At 49.0% G+C, this 16,486-nt stretch overlaps 1 protein-coding gene across 1 annotated transcript in view; it reads left to right on the top strand.

Annotated features, from left to right (window-relative positions):
- NELL2 (neural EGFL like 2) overlaps window positions 1–16,486 on the top strand; it is a 168,778-nt gene that overhangs the window by 65,758 nt on the left and 86,534 nt on the right. The window contains exons 10-11 of the mRNA XM_040979035.1: window positions 15,167–15,258; window positions 16,202–16,304. Coding sequence (XP_040834969.1) covers window positions 15,167–15,258; window positions 16,202–16,304 — 195 coding nt within the window. The remainder of the gene's footprint in view (window positions 1–15,166; window positions 15,259–16,201; window positions 16,305–16,486) is intronic.

Raw genomic sequence — 16,486 nt, 5'->3', positions numbered from 1 at the left:
CTGTGGAATGCAGACCTGTGCAGACCAGGGACCTTCAGCAGGTTCATGGACAGCATGCATTTCAGAACCGGCTTGCACCAGTGAAGCTTATCTTTTAATTCCACTTTTCCATGAACTTCACAAAGCACCACTGCATTCTCGCATTGAGGTTGGCAAAAGAGAGGAAAGGCTGAAAAGAGAGAGGAGAGAGCTGGAGAGAGGTGGGCATGGAGAGGGACAGATGGAGGGAGGGAGAGGGAACCAGTGTCCTGTCCCTGGTCGGTGTGTGAGCCTTCCGCCTTTGCCGCTGTGTGCTGAGCTGGGTGCATGCTGCCTCTGCTGAGAGGGACAAGTCATCGGGTGAGAATCAGGAGGCCCCTTAGCAGCACGCTGATTGAGTTACCTCCTGAATTCATTTGAGCTTGACTTTGGAAGGGCTTACCTGCAAGTTCTGCACTTTATGAAGGTGTGTTAGCTATGTGTTAGCAGAGGGTTTTGCCAGGCCAGGGAGGGGAGAGTGCAGTAGGCACTGGGGCTGTTGCTAGCTCATCTCTTGGGCAAGTTGTCTGGGTCCTGTGGACTTTTCATAGTAAACACAAGCTGGTGGGATGTTCTGATTGCTGTAAGTATTCAGAGGAAGGAGGAGAGAGAATCTGAGATACACACAAGACTGTATGGTTGCAACATGAGGGAGAAAAGTTACATTTTCTGCTTTAATTTCTTTTGCCCTTCTTCCCACACAATATGGCATCTGCAATATTGGATAATAGCTAATTTTAGTAGCTACTGGATGCTTCAACTCGTGGGTGCTCATGGAGGCTGTGTTAGTCACAGTGGCTAGTCACAGAATCCCAGTGTCTCTGTCCATCCCCATTACCAACAGGAACCTGCCCTCCCAGTCAGACCCCCACAAAGATTCGTGGCCAGCTGGTGGATGCTCCCTGGATGGGGAAAACGCTGTGAGGTGCGCTCGTGTTTTGTGTGTCTACAGTGCTAAGGATGGATAAATAAATGTGTTGGCCTCCTTCACAGTGAAAGTTAGAAGGAAGAAACCTATGAGCAAGCCACACATCTCTGAATGAAGCCCAAGATAATACATCTGCGCCTCTCAGCAGTAAGGATGAAATGACTGCTATTGGTTTCAGCTGTTTGCCAGCTCAGTGCCAGGGTGCCGAGGGTGTGTGCTCGCATGCCACTGACATCTGGGGTCTGCATTCTCTTTCTGGTGAGATTAGCATTGACCACAGCCAGAAAGACAGGCCCATTTCCAGACCTGTCTTTAGGACATGTGTGTTTGCTTGCATGGTCAGTGTCCTGGGGTTCTCTGAGGTCGAAGTCTCCCTCCTCCCGGCTGAGCTGTCATAATGGTCTGGAAGATGTGCTTCTGGGGTGTTTTTGTCTAAGGAATAGGTGTGGCAGTGGCCTGCTGTAGCCTGTGCCCTGGCAGGTCACAGGCAGAGCACATTGGCCCTGCACCCACCCAGCGCCTCTGTGTTTCTTGTGCTGCTGACTCGCTGCCTTCAGTCGCTGACAGAGCACTGAGCACACGAGTGGTTTCTGGAGACTGACGACGTGGAGTCCAGGTGCAGGTGCCAGGAACCCTGGAGAGCAGCAATGCCCAGGAGCAGTAGTGGAAACCGTCTTCACTCAGGAAAGCTCATTCATGTTAGGGTGTTAGTACCATCCTGACTGCCCAGGATCAGAACCTAACTAGGTGATGCAGAGGTGGAATGGGCTCACCCTCCTATGTGGGATTGAGCTGTTGTGACTGTAGGTTGCAAATCTGATTTGGGGGTTTAACTTTGGGCAGCTGTGCATTCTCTCTCAGCCTCAGTTTCTTCATCTGTCTGATTATGTGGACTTCGCAGGCATACACAATCATTAGATAAGTAGCAGTGGAACACAGCTTAGAACAGTATTAATAACTGTCCTCGTGAAAGAACCCTTCATGTTCTCAGTGATAAAAATACAAAATAGCATAAAATAGATCCTTGCGTCTGGAGCTCAGTGCTCCCTTTGAGGGGCTTTGTGAAGGCTGACAGCTTCTCTCCCACACAGCTCTGTCCTGTGCACCTCTCCATCATGGGTGACCTGCAGAGCCCATTCCCCATATGTAGTGGTTTGTGTGTGTGATTCTCTTGCTTGGAATGTCTGTGTGGTACTGAGTGGTGAGGGGGTCAGACGTGTACATCTGGCTCACTCACTCTCATGGCTGTGTCTCATGGAAACATGTGATGCAGATCACACATGCCTGTAAATGTTTCATGTGTAAACATGCAGTTGGCTCCCAAGGTAGTGCGGGCATCCTATGGAAACATGTGCTTTAGGTCACTCATGGCTGTGTGTGTCTGCTTTCCCTCAGAATGATCCCCAGTGCATGAGGCAGATCAGATACATCATGTGGGCGCACTCACCGCTCTTTGGGTCTTGTGATGCAGGTCCCCCATGGCTGTGTGTCTCGTGTCCACAGAGGCAGGTCCCCCATGGCTCGCTTATAAACTTGTGATGCAGGTCACCCAGGGTTGTTTTTCACATGTGAACACGTGGGTTACAGGTCATTCTCAGTGCTGTGCACTGCTCGTTTCTGCTCTGGGATCTCACCAGCTGCTGGTGATGGGCATTTGCATGATGTGCAGATATTGGCTGTGAGAATACTTTTGGAAACACTCTTTACATCCTCTTGACCTTAAGTGTACTTGTATTTCTGTGAGTGTAGACCTGAGAGTGGAAATGCTTGCGACAGGGCCAAGCTGTTGTACTCTGTTGCTAGTGTCATGTGTCTTCTCCCAGCTCTGCTCCTTGATTCCTGACACCGAGCTTTTGGGAGTGTGTTGTCACAGCCATCTGGGTAAATGAAGTTGGCATCTGATTAGATGTCATCCAACTTTGTGTTTCCCTGATCACCGTTCAAGATGAGCACCTTTTTGTATGCTCGTGGGCTGCTTTCATTAATTTCAAAAGTAGAATGAAGAGTCAGTGTACCTAGATTGTTCTTGATTTTTGCAGGAAGTGAGAGTTTGTGTGCCTTTAAGGTTTTTGTGATTTTATTTGCATGTCAAGCTAAGTTATTCTGCTTTGTAAATAGGGATGGAGTCACTGCCTGGAAGATATTCAGGATTTTGAACAAAGGGATGACAGTCCAATAAGGCTGAGTCAGTGACTTCTGAGCAAAAACCAGGGGACCATAATTCACTGATTCTCCTTCTTCTGAAAAGTGGAGAGTGTAAGTTGTGCAGCTTGTGGTGCCAATGAGGGTAACTTTGGTCCAAGGGAGCCAGCGGCTGCAGCTGTTGTATGGGGAGCTGAAATGCACACAGAACATGCACGCGCATGGCTGTGGCATGGTTAGCATTGCAGGGGCACTATGCTGCCTTGCAGTGCTGATCCTGAGTAAGCTGAGTTGTACAATAATGAAAAAGTACAAATTGCAACCTAAAGCTAGTGTGCTGCTCTCTGTCAGGTACATTTTTTATTAAAAAGAGAGAGATGAAGGGATGGAGAGCTTGCACCCACTGGTTCCCTCCCCAGATAGCTGTCCCAGATGGGGCTTGCCCAGGCTGAAGCCAGGCAGCAGCTTCTCCCAGGTCTTCCATGTGGGTGCAGGGACCCACACGCCTTGGCTGTCCTCCGCTGCTTTCCCAGGAGCATTAGTAGGAAACTGGATTGAAAGTGGAGCAGCCGAGACTCCAACCAGCCCCATGTGGAGTGTCAGCATTGCAGGTTTGGCTTTACCCACCACACCACAGCACAGTTCCAGATGCCACGTTTTAGAATACTTCTAGAAAGAAAATCGCATTACAGTGAGCACGGAGCCAGTTGAAACCAGTGGTGTCGCTCTAAGCCCGAGCAGAGGGCTGAATTGGAATCCGTCTTCTCTTGGTAGAATTGGGACTTTCCCTTTGTGGGTGTGAGTAGAAGATGGTCAGGGAAACAGTCCATTTGTGCATTCCCTTGTAACGATAGTGAGCTTACAACAGGAAGTATGCTCACAAAAGACAAGTAGCAAAGTTTGATTAAAGAGATCTTTCATTGAGATAAGCTGTAGGCTTCCTGAATGCTGTCGTTCTGTGCTGATATATATTTTTTTCATTAAATCTCTTTAAAAAGACATTTGACACACTGCTACCTTTTAGGTATTTCAAAACTGATAAATGTGATTGCTGCAAAAATACTAACTGGCAATATATTAAATAATAGCCACACCTAACAATATTGCCTTCAGATTAGTTACTGTGAGGCACACATGGTGTGTCTGGATGGCCCGCGGAGAAATGCAAGCTGGAATGATGTGGCTGGGTGTATTGTAGCAGGCGTGGCTTTCTGTTGATTGATTGTGCCTTTTATATGGAATGAAGCGTTGATTTTGCTAATTTGGGAAAATACATCTCAAAGTTTGTGTTTTATTTATTTATTTCTGGTAGAGAAAGAACAGGGGAAAACCTATTGCCTTAACTTACTGGAATTTTTTCAGTCAGTTGTCATGTAGAATTCTTTGATTCTGAAACTCTTATTCCATTTGCATTTTAGTACAAGAGATCTCTTTCTACGGACTTGGGGTAATGTTCCCATTAATCTGGCTTTCCAGGCCTGCCTTTCCTCATTTTGTTTGAACAGGAGGCTGTGGTAAGAGGCATCTTTCCTGAAATGCAATGGGCAGGGCTGGGCCTGGCCAAGCTAGGGTCCTGAGCTCCATCCGGGTCTCTGGCATGGGTGGCAGGGACCAGGTTCTTGAGCCCTCACCCTCCCGAGGTGCTCATTAGCAACTGGGATTTGGAGCAGAGCTGGGTTGGATCCAGGCACTGCACCATGGGACACTGAGCTCCCAGCAGGGGCCCCCACTGCTGCACCCAGGCACTACACCGTGGGCTGCTGACCTCCCAGCAGGGGCCCCCACTGCTGCACCCAGGCACTACACCGTGGGCTGCTGACCTCCCAGCAGGGGCCCCCACTGCTGCACCCAGGCACTACACCGTGGGCTGCTGACCTCCCAGCAGGGGCCCCACACACTACACTGTGGAACGCTGACATCCCTCCCAGCAGGGGTCCCACTGCTGCAGTGCATTCCCACTGTGGCGGCTCTCATGTATGTACTGCCTCCTGGGTGGTTCTGCTGAGATGCATTGTGCTGTTCTTGTCTGTGTTGCAACTGTTGGAGACCTGTGAACATAAGAGTCTCTGTTTTTTTTTTTAATAAAGATATTGGAAAGGTGGATATACGGAGAGGAGGACAGACAGGAAGATTTTCTGTCTGATGGTTCACTCCCCAAGTGATTGCAACGACTGGTGCTGTGCCAATCCAAAGCCAGGAGCCAGAAAGTTCCTCCAGGTCTCCCACATGGGTGCAAGGTCTCAAGGCTTTGGGCCGGCCTTGACTGTTCTCCCAGGCCACAAGCAGGGGCTGGATGGGAAGCAGGGTTGCTGGGATTAGAACCAGCGACCATATGGGATTCCAGCGTGCAAGGCGAGGACTTTAACCACTACACCATCGTGCCGGGCCCAAGAGTTCCTGTTTTCTTGTCGTGGATCTTGTAAAAAGAATAACACAGGTTGAGCAAACCTGCAGTTCGCACAGGCTCCAGTCCTCCTGTCGTCTTTGCAGAAACCCTTCTGTCCCCTGGCTCCCAAGCCTTCCCGTCCTGGGAAGCTAGTGACTGGAGTATGGCAGCAGCAACTGCATGGAAGGGCTCCTGCACGGTGTTCAGGAGTACCCCACAGGCCCGTGGCCTTCATTCAATTCATCCAGGCTTGGAACCAGCATCAGACAAAAGCATGAGACTGATTTGTTTTCTGATTCATTGCTGGAGTTTTCGTGCTTGGAGGAAAAAGAACAGGTGCATTGAGTGACAATATTCTCAAGCTATTTTGTTGCGGTCATGTTTGGAAGCACTAAATGCAGTGAGCTTTCCTGGCTCTCAGTGAAGACTCTTCATAGCCAACAGGGTGACAGATCCCTGCACCTCCCCTGTCAGGCTCGGAGTCCTAGAGGGGTCACGTCTGTCTGTCAGATGGTGGGCTGCCCAGGGAAAAGGGAACATTGCTCTGCTCACTGCCTTACTCCCACTGGAACCATCTAGGTGCTGCAGGACCTTGAGTGTGAAATGGCTTCTGCAGCCCTGCCTGCCCTGGGGCTGCCACATGACACACAGCTGGCACAGGAGAGTGATAACATGGGAAAATGGCCTTTGTCATTTCCAAAACTCAGGGTCCAAATAGTGTCCTCCTCTTGCTTTCCATGTCTGAGTGTATTTGGCTCTCTGGGTACATGTGTAATGCAGAAATAATCCCCCAGTATATGGACTAGGTATTGTCACTCTGAGTGGATGGGATGTGAAGGACAGAAATGTGTTTGCCATAGCAGGGAGGGCAAATTGTGTGAAACTAGTTTAGTCATTAGGAATGTTTGTCTATCAGTATCTGATGGACAGTGCTGATGAGTCAACTGACAAGTCTGTATCACCCAGACATCTAATTTCCTGAGCCTGGGGTGGGAAGCAAGGAGAGAGTGATCCACCACGGCTGTGTGGACTTGGGCCTGACTGCGTGCTGTGGCTTGTGCCACCTGCTATGCTGCCACTCACTGTGCACCCCGCCTGCTCAGACCCCGTGGGCACTCCTGTGTGGTAAGCATGACTTCCCAGAGGAGTCAGAGTGCTAGAGGGTGCGAGGCACAGATCTAGCCTGTCCAGCTGTGTCCATGGCTCCCTGTAGTCACTTTTTCTCTTAGCTGCTCTGTGAGCAGATTGGTGTCCCTTGGGCCACACTGGTAAGCCTTGAGTGATGATGGCAGAAAAGGTGGGCACAAGCTGTGTCTCCCACGTGGGTGGCAGGGACTCATCCACTTGAGGTTTCGTCTGTGCGTTAGCAGGGAGCTGGAAGGAGGAGTGAATCTGGGACTCCAATCCAGGAACATGAATAAGGGGTGAGAGCACCCTACACACCGTCTTTACCTGCTATCTGGCTGGGTCTTATCCTGCCATATAGTCTTAGAATTATGCACCCAAAATATGAAATGGTGTCTTGGCCACCTGTCCATGTAGATATTTAGTCTTGTTATCCATTCCCACCTGTCTGAGTGCGTGAATCTGTATTGCTAAGCTGATGACGTTCATGCGTGCTGTAAGAAGGGGGATGAGCCTGCCTCAGCTCCAGGGAGATGTGTGGAACAGCCTTTGCGCAGAGGCCTTCCAGCTCCTGAGCCCCTCCCTAGAGGCAGGAGAATGAGATAAAATAGAATGGAAACTAAAGGCTGAATATCTTTAAAGGAAAAAATGATTGGCCCAGAGCTGCAGAAATGCTTGTTAATTTGCTGGCTGTTTCTCCTCCTTTCACTTTGTTCATAATTATGTTTTAGGTCCTGTTTCCTTGTCTTACATCCCTTTGTGACCTCCATTTCTCGACTGGTCCTCTCGGCCTATGCAGACACCTGCTGAAGCAAGCGTTCAGTGAATTCCTCATGGAAGTGTGTAGGCACTCCGTGTCCTTGAGGACATCCTCTTAGTGCCTTCCCTCTGCCCCCTCAGTGTGGGTGAGGCCCCCACAGATGTGGTTTCTGTGCCTCCTCCCACTCCAGTGGAATGTGGGGAGGACTCGACGGCCTTCCAGTATTGCCAACTCCTCTTAGTGAGTCATTGTTTCTTTTTTATATTCAGAATTCCAGTGAAATCATATGATTTAGCTGTACTTAAAAACATGTTTTCATTTTCGTATTGAGGATGATTGAGAACTTGCTCTCAAGCTTGGTGTTTCTGGTTGTGTGTGGTTTGTCTAAGCCTGGGTGGCATTGCAGGGGTTTGCCCACAGCCTTGGCGTGGCCCTGTGTGAGCACCTACTGAAGGAATCGGGGAAGTGATGACCCGCTCCTGTGAGGTCCTGGCTGAGCGAAGTCGGCCTGCGGCCTGGCAGTGGTTAGCCCTGCCTCTCTTGCGTGACAGTCACATCTGTGACGTTTCTCACCATTTCTTTCCTCCCAGTTGATTTGTTAGGAAATATCTGTCAAACATTCATGCAGTTGTGGGTGCTGGTATTCAGAGTGACAAAAGGGGGAGAGAACTTATGTTGGCTCATTCATTGCCGAAATGCTTGTGAAATGCTCTGCTTGGGCCAACACCGAGGCTGGGAGCTGGGAAGTCAATTCGGGTCTAACTGTGTGTGTGACAAGGACCCTGTCCAGTGACCTGATCCATGAGCTGATGTCTCTCAGGGTATACTACCATGGGAAACCGGTGTTAGTGGCCCAAGCCAGAGCCCTTGTGGAGTCTAGCCACTCCAGTGCAGGATGTAGGGCATGTTACCCGATGTTTGAATCACAGTACAGGCTTAAAGCTCACCTGTTCCACCGTGTAATTTGAAAAAAAAAAACAACAGCAACAAAACAAAGCACTGCTCTTTTTTTTCTGTCAGCATTACGTGTAGTTTTGGTCTTTCTCTGAATTCCATCTGCTGTAGATGCCAGACAGAAGCTTAGCTCTGCTTATAATTTGATTTTTATCAGTGTATACACTTGCTAACTTCACTTTTAAAAATGTAAGAGAAAATGTTGTGTTTGCCTGGTAGCTCTGTTCCCCTTCAAGAAAAGGCACCTTTCTCACTCCAGCTTATAGAGGAGGCGGCTCTCTGTTTGGATGGAGCATTGCACAGAGCTGAGTGTGGTGAGCATGCATTTGCTCTCCCTCTGATATGTGTGTTTGTGTGTTCTGTCCACATTTACATGCTGTGCACACGTGTAAGCTCTGCATATCTGCCCCATATAAACATGACCTCAGTGTGGACCCTGCACAGTCTGCGCTGTCTGTAGTGCTCTCCCTCTGTGTGTTCTCTATATATGACACCTGTACTCTCTAGAAGGCCCTGTTTTTCCATTCCTGCTGGCTTCCTGATTCTTGGCTTCCGTGCTTTCTTTCTCCACTTTGTGCTAACAGCTGTGCTTCTTGAGAGTGTTTTTCAGCCTCCTCCTTGTGCACTCAAGGGCAAGATGCACACGGTGCAAGAGTGTGCTGGCTGCAGCACGGCTGGCTGCAGGGGAGCTTTGCTCTCATCTCTTCACCCTGCAAACTGCAGCCCCAAGCTCTTCCCTGCTCCCACGGGGACTTGATCTCATCATTTGTGACAGCAAAACCAAGTGGCTTCTGGTAATACAAGGACTGATTTCCAAATGATGGAAATTCCTCCTAGGAGGTGATGGAGTATTTCCTTCTTTTGGAATGGAAGCACTGAGGGTGGGCAGAAGTGACATCTGAATCCTGCTGTGTGTCCTCTGAGCCCAGTCTAGGAGAAGGCAGAAGGCAGCAGAGCCACCTGCTACGACAGAATCAAGAGAGACGGTGCTCATGACATGTTGTGTATAAGTGCGCCCCAGGGTGTGTCAGGGAGCACCGAGGACCACGGCGCCTCATGTGAATCCAAGTAATAAATGATTGTTCAGAGAGCTGTAAATACATTATTTATTTTCTCCCCTTTCCAGCAGCTCCTGCTGTATGGAATTCCCCTTGGGAAATTTCCTTTGCAGTTGGCCCATAGCTAACCTGTTGGGAGAGGTGGAGCTGGCAGCTTTCCAGGGTCAGTACCTGCCAGGCCTGGTCTCCAGCCTTGGGCTCCGGGAATCCCCTGTGGTCAAATGGCCTGATTTCCTCTGCATCGCTACTGTGGCCTGAGTGGCAGTAATTACTGCTGAGATCTCTGCTTGTGTCAAATCTGCTTGTCTTTTATAGCCTGTTATTTATGATTCTGTGTAAATTTACCGATAAAATTCCTACAGAGTAGAGCAATACTAGCTTCAATCGTGTGTGAGCAAGGTGCGAGGGTGGTCTCTCTCTGCTCATCTTCTACATTCCCTCTTTGCTGTTGGATTTTATTGCTTGAATAGTGAATGAGGAAAGTTGACTCCTGGTTGGACTGTCCATGTGTGGAGGGCTTGGTGGTGCCAGCCCAGCTTGTCTGGCCTTTCTCAGTCCTGCTCCGCGAGCAGACTGAGAAGGCCTATGTGGTGGCTGCAGTGCTGGCTCCCAGGCTGCCACGCATTGACTTTGCTTATAATAGCACGTGTCCTGTTTTCTCTGAGGAGTGATCCTGAGACCCATCACCTCCTGTGTGTGCATTTCTGTGCCTTTAATGGAACACTCAAACAAACACTGTCCTTTCCTCCAAATCTTCGCGCCCATTCATGAAACGTATTCTTATCCCCAAGGGTCTTGCTGACTTGATTGTGTTTGGCCTGAGAGCCAAGCCCTTGACTGAGTGGAGTGGCAGGAGGCAGGTCGCTCAGTTGGGGACATTTCAGCTCATATTTCAGGCTGCAGGTTGTGAGGTTGCTGGCAGAGCCCTGCGCCCCTGCTGGCAGCGTAAACCTTGCCTTTGGCTGGTGCCTTGGCTCTGTTTTCCCAGCATAGAGGCCACAATCCAAAGGCTGCTCTGGGCAGGTGTCTGCATTTTCTGCTCTTGTTCTATTTTGGAGGTTATTTTTAGCCTCCTCTCCTTCCTGACCCTGCGCTGCTGCACTGATGGTATTTCAGGGCTGTTCTCTTTGGAAGAAAAGGCGACTGGCCTCAATTCAGGCCTCCCAGGAGAGGCGTCCCACGGCCCCGCAGATGCCCAAGGACTTGCTGTGGATAAAATGGGACACTCTCATGATCCCGCTGCCTGAGCTCAAATTCCCTAACAGTTACTGAGATTTGGAGAAATGATCTTGTACACTTAGTGAATTTGTGAACTATTTGAGTATTTTCTCTCAAACTGAAGGTTGAGCCTGGCCCACCTCAGGTGCTGGGAGTTATGTGAGCAGGTCCTCAGCCTGCATTGCAAGATGCAGAAGCCAGAGATAAAGCCGACTGCACAGGGAAAGCCGAGGTTCCTAAGGGTTCTCTTCACTTGCCATGCAGGACTGTGGGGTCAGTGCTGGGTAAGTTCAGAGGTAAGAAGGACGCAGGCTCTGCCCTCGAAGGGAAAACGTGTAGCCACCAAGAACAGAGAAGAGTGGCCAGTGCTGGGCACGGGCGTGTGCAGGCAGAGGAGCCAGGTGCTTGTCTCACTGGGTGCTCAAGGCTTTGATTGACAACTCCCCTTCCCCCCTCTTTTTTTAAAGAATTGGTTCCAAGAGAATTCAGATTCCAGAAGAAGATTGTGGACTGGATAAATGCCACATAGCTAATCAAAGTTTTTAAGGAACACTGAAGCACGCTTAGATTATTTTTGCTTGATTCTACAGAATCTTAGTCTACCTCAAAAATGTGTTCATTCTTGTCTAAATGCTATACTAAAATATCCATATGATTACAATTAATGAGACATTTTCTCTTGCAGCAACTTTGTGAGTCTCTGTTGTTGTCTCTGACTGCTGAGCTCTGCTGGAGACAGGAGCAGCCAGTGGAAGTTGCTGCTGCCTGGACTCTGCCAAGGCAGCCGATCAGCGGCCAGATCATGGCCATTGGGACCCGGGTCTCACCCAAGGGTGTTGCACTGGCCCTGCTACCCATCAGTCCACTTTGCTGTTGCAGTATCTTGAGGGGGCTGACGCCACTTGGGGAGTTTGAGCTGGATGCAGAGGAAAAGCTGGACAGGCAGCAAGCGAAGAGATGTTTAGAAGTGACGGATGACGTGGCCTCCTAAGTCATTTTCAGGAGATTTGGTTTGCAGATATTGGTTAGGTCCCCTTACAGATACAGCACAGTTGATATCTGTTAGTGGCCTCTAACTTAGGATTTTCCAGTTTTACTAGAATTTACATACTTCTGTTTTATTGGTTTGTTACACTTAGCCATTGCTTAATCTAACTTATTAATTGCTTTTCACTTTTTAACAATTGCTGTTAACTGTATTTACGGCACTAAACTATGAGAAGATGACATGAAAGTAAGACATGCGAATGGCTTTTGCATTGTTAGGTTGCTGGTAAGCCTGTAACTTGTGATGCTTCCAGTGGCCTTGGCAGAGCCTCTGCTTAGCAGTTATGTCATTTTGCTTAATGTCTCCCAGTTCTTTTCAGTGTCCGCACCGTGAGTGCACAGTCTGTGCCGTGTGTGGATGTGGACCAGACAGCAGTGTCCTGCAGTCACAGTTGGCACACGTGTGACACTGGTGACAGGCCGCAGGTCAGCCTTCCTCCCGAAGGGCTCAGCTTGGTGTGTAGTGTGTAAGGCACTGTGGGAATGCATTTGTATGTTCTCCCTGCAAGCATCATGTCATGAAATGTTTGCACACATAACATATTCAGCTGACCAGTCATCACAGCTCCTGTGAATACGTCCTAATGGGTAGAGTTCTACTTTAAGCTGGCAAGTGATTTGAGGTGCAGGAATCTGGGGTGGTACCCACACATGAATGCAGCAGTAATCATGTGTGCACCCCATGCCATAGTGGCTGTTGGGTCCTTGTTGGCTTGACTCACTGAAGCATTGTATTTGGTTGTGTCCTCTCATGGGGAATGGTTGGCAGGTGGGTGTTTTTCCCGTGGGACTTTCAGCTGTTGTTCTGCAGCCATGGGTTGGTCACCTCTCCCTGCAGGTGCCTCTGATGCCACTGTCAATCCCCCCACAGCTGCCCTGCTCCCTCTGCTCCTGATGCCAGCTGTGTCTGCACCATTCATCGCTCCTGTTTCCCTGTCACTTCCTGTTCCCTGACCTTAGGCTTTCTGTTGTTGGCTGTGGATGAGCCTGTGTGCCCTACTAAGAGAGAGGCAGGGTCACAGCTCGTTTGCTCTGAGTCCCTGTACCTAGCAGTGTTGGCCATGGTGGGTGACGTCAGTGCACGTGTGTCTAAAGTGTGAGTTAGAGTAAGACCCCAACTTTCACTGTTCTCAGGTCCAGAGCTGCAACAGTGGGGTTTTCATAATGATTTCCAGTGCTTTGGGGACTCATTATGATTTTTTGCTTTGTGGTATTTTCATATTTTCTCCCCACAAAACTAAGCAAATGTATATCCTATTGGCTTTAGGGTCATAGGTAATCACAGCAGCAGATCAAAAACAAACAAATAAGCAAACAAAACTGAGACAGCAGACCCATGCGTGCTTTGCGCTGCGCCATCCGCCTGCTCAGCCCAGCAGCTGTGGCCTCCTTCACTCTGGTGCTTTCTTCCATACTGCAGGGTTCCACGTGGGCTTCTGTCATCCTCCAGGTGCTCGTCCACTTGGGGTCCTGTCGTCCTCCAGGTGCTCGTTCACTTGGGGTCCTGTCATCCTCCAGGTGCTCGTCCACTTGGGGTCCTGTCGTCCTCCAGGTGCCTATTGAGTGTTTGGAATTAGTTCAGAACACAAGACCTGATTGTGCTGAGTGTCCAGTTTCTCAAGGAGGACTTGGCCTTGTGTATGCCAAGTTCTTTCCCGCTCTGCCCTTCTCTGCTCCACATCCCTGATTCTGAACAGGCTGCAGTCCCAAGGTCAGACTCACAGGGCGAGTGCTGAGCAGAAATAAGAGAGGCTTTATTTGTTCTTATTATGAAACATGATACTTGCTAGAAATAATTAAGCATGCAATATCCCAGATCTTGATATTTTGAGGTTACTAGGTTTCAGAAGATAAAAAAAGAGCATGCTCAAAAATGACACATTGGACAGACATGTTTTGCAATCAGTTAGGCTCATTAAGTAAATACACATGCTACTTTAATTTATAGCGTGATGTGTAGCATGCAACTGACAAGACTGTACATTCATTTTGAATATTCATAAGTGAACAAGCTTCTGCCAGCATTTAAGTAATATGATTTATGAAGGAAGTTATGTTCTTTTCCACAAAGCTCAGAAAATATTAAAATCAGTTGGCTGACAGATATATATTAGGTAATCAAATTTGTTAATAAAAACTGAGTAAGCACATTGGTTGAAGGATAGCATTTAAAAAATGTACATGGTTTCCATTATTTAAATCTGTACCTTTAATCAGTGAATTTTTCAGTGAACATGAAAATTAGGTCACATTTAGAGTATGAATATTTATACAACTATTTATTGCTATTAATATGTCTAAATTTTGGTTCTGTTGACAAGTCGATACCTTTAAAGGTAATGGGGAGATACAAATTCCAAAGGGTGAAAGAAACGCTTCCTATAGTGAAGCTGGAAGGAAATTCGTGTGTGTACTTGGTGGATGGATGGGGAATAGCAGTGTCAGGTCTGTTCTCTTGGCTTTGTAGTTAAGATACCAGAGGAGATGCCTGGGCTTGAGATATGGCTCCATTGCCAGTGTGCGCATCCTGCCCGTGGGGATCCTACGGCAGCGGTGAGCCTTCAGCGGCATAGCAGACTTGCTTTCCTAACTCCTGCCTTTGGCCAGCCCGCTGTGGGTGTGTGTGAGTGGGGACGTGCGTGTTCTCAACCTCCTTTGTCTCATTCGTGATGAAGCACATCAGGTGCTATGAACATCCTGCGCTCAGCCCCACTGGGCTTTGAACGACTGCCTCAGTAGAGCTGGTGTCACTGAAGCACCAAAATGCTGTGTGATCTTGGAAACAGAACAAAAGCATCAGCAAGTGAAGGCATAGGCTTGGCTTTGCAGTCAGTGTGAGTGGGCTGCCATGGGGCAACTGCTCCATGGGGCAGGGCCCTTACGGCAACTGCTCCATTCCCAGCACAGACTGCCACCTCTGGCCAAAGTTGGTGTCAACTCTAAACATTTTGTAAATTTTAGAAAAGAAAATCTGGTATGGCGTCCATTTTCACTAACTGAAAACATCTTTTTGTTGACTAAAATGATTTACAGTTGTGTTTAGTTGGGATGGAAGCAAGTTTGGCTCATGTTGACACCTCCCAGTGTCCTCAGTGGGGTACCCTGAAGTGTGCATGGATGGGGAGCTGAAGCTGATCCCCCAGTGTCCTCAGTGGCATACCCTGAAGTGTGTATGGATGGGGAGCTGACACTGATCCCCCCCAGTGTCCTCAGTGGGGTACCCTGAAGTGTGCAGGGATGGGAGCTGACGCTGATGTGGGTGTGGATTCTTTATGAGTCCCTGACTCAGTGTTGTGCAGCAGCATGTGTCAGAGAAGCCTGCCTCATGCTGACTCTGTCTTCTGGCCCCTGCTCAGTCAGAGCCTGCCCTTTCTTGCACCGGGGCTTGCTCTTCTGTGACACTGACAGGTGTCTCCACGGGCCTCCCGTGGACTCCACGACTGAAATACCTGAAAAGGTGCACGTGACCTGCACCCCTGAGTGGTATTATTCTCACAAAATAATCTCTCTCTATTTTTTTTATTCCAAAGCAATATGTCAGTTTCAAGGACGAAGCTACTTTGAAGGAGAAAGAAGTACAGGCTACTCCTCCTCTGGAGTGTGTGTCCTGTATGAGTGCCAGGTGAGTGGTTGCCAGGTGCCCACGTGCTGCCCGTGTGCAGAAGTGCTAACTGTGAATTACAGTGCACGTGCAAGGGAAGCTGGGTAATTGTCTTCATGTGGAAGTTGACGATGTGAACTTACTCTCCCAGTGCACATAGTGGTCACAGTGGAATTCTCATCCTCCGAGGTGTCTGCTGCTTTCCTGTCTTACTGCTGTGGGTAAAAAAGAGGGAAAGTTAGAGGCTTCATGTCCCAGGACTTCCTCAGCTCTCTGCTAGGCTGTGGGCTTTGCCCTCTCCATCCTCCCATTCTCTGCAGATCCTCTCCCACATTCCAGAACAAAACCATCACTGTCTTAAGATTTTAGTTATTTGAAAGAAAAAAAAATAGGGAAGAATTGAGAAACGGCAAGATCGCTCTGTGCAAACGGGCATAATGGCTGTGGCTGGGCCAGGCGGGAGCCGAGAGCTGCTTCTAGAGCTCTTGTTTGTTCGGCAGGAGCACCTACACTTGGGTGAACTTCCAGTGTGTTTCCCTGGCCATCAGCAGGAAGCCGGATTCGGAGTGCGGTGGCCGTGCCCATGATCCAGTGCCTGTGTGGGATGCTGGTGCTGCAGATGGTGCCTGGGTCACAGTGCCAGCCCTATTCATCACTTTATGATCAAATGTTGGCATGAATATGTACAAAGCTCTGTTTTGCTGTTCCTTTGCAGAGTAAGTTTGTGCTTTTTGCAGATGTTCTGGGAGCTTGCTTGGGGGCAGCCCATGATAGCTCTGCTGCAATTCTGCGCCTGAATCTGGGCGCTGCTGCCCGTCTCCATGGAGACCTCATTCCCTTTCAGGAGGGAGCCCTTGGCCTGTGCATTGCTTTCAGGATAGCAGTGTGGGATATGGGTTCTAGGAGCTTCGTGATGAAGTGCTGCTCATGAAATCTGAGGCATTTCCTTTCTTCTGTGTGACAGGACCAGACCATGAAGCTGGTTGAGAGTTCAGGCTGCCCAGCTTTGGACTGCCCCGAGTCTCAGCAGATCACATTGTCTCGCAGCTGCTGCAAAGTCTGTAAAGGTAAGGCCTTTAGTGAGGTGAGACTCGTGTGCGGGCATGCCTTTACACTGGGCCAGGGCACACAGATACGTCTGAATAAGTGGCTTCCACAGGCCAGTGACACCACCAGAAACCCTGCTGAAGTCTGTATGCAGCAAATCATTGTGAGGTTATTGACCGAACTGAACCAGTCCCTAGGTATC

The sequence above is a fragment of the Ochotona curzoniae genome, unplaced genomic scaffold, assembly GCF_017591425.1.
Source record: "Ochotona curzoniae isolate NIBS_2020 unplaced genomic scaffold, NIBS_Ocur_1.0 contig_2927, whole genome shotgun sequence".
NCBI lineage: Eukaryota > Metazoa > Chordata > Mammalia > Lagomorpha > Ochotonidae > Ochotona > Ochotona curzoniae.
The sequence above is the reverse complement of the archived record's forward strand: the minus strand, read 5'-3'. Positions and strand labels throughout refer to the sequence as shown.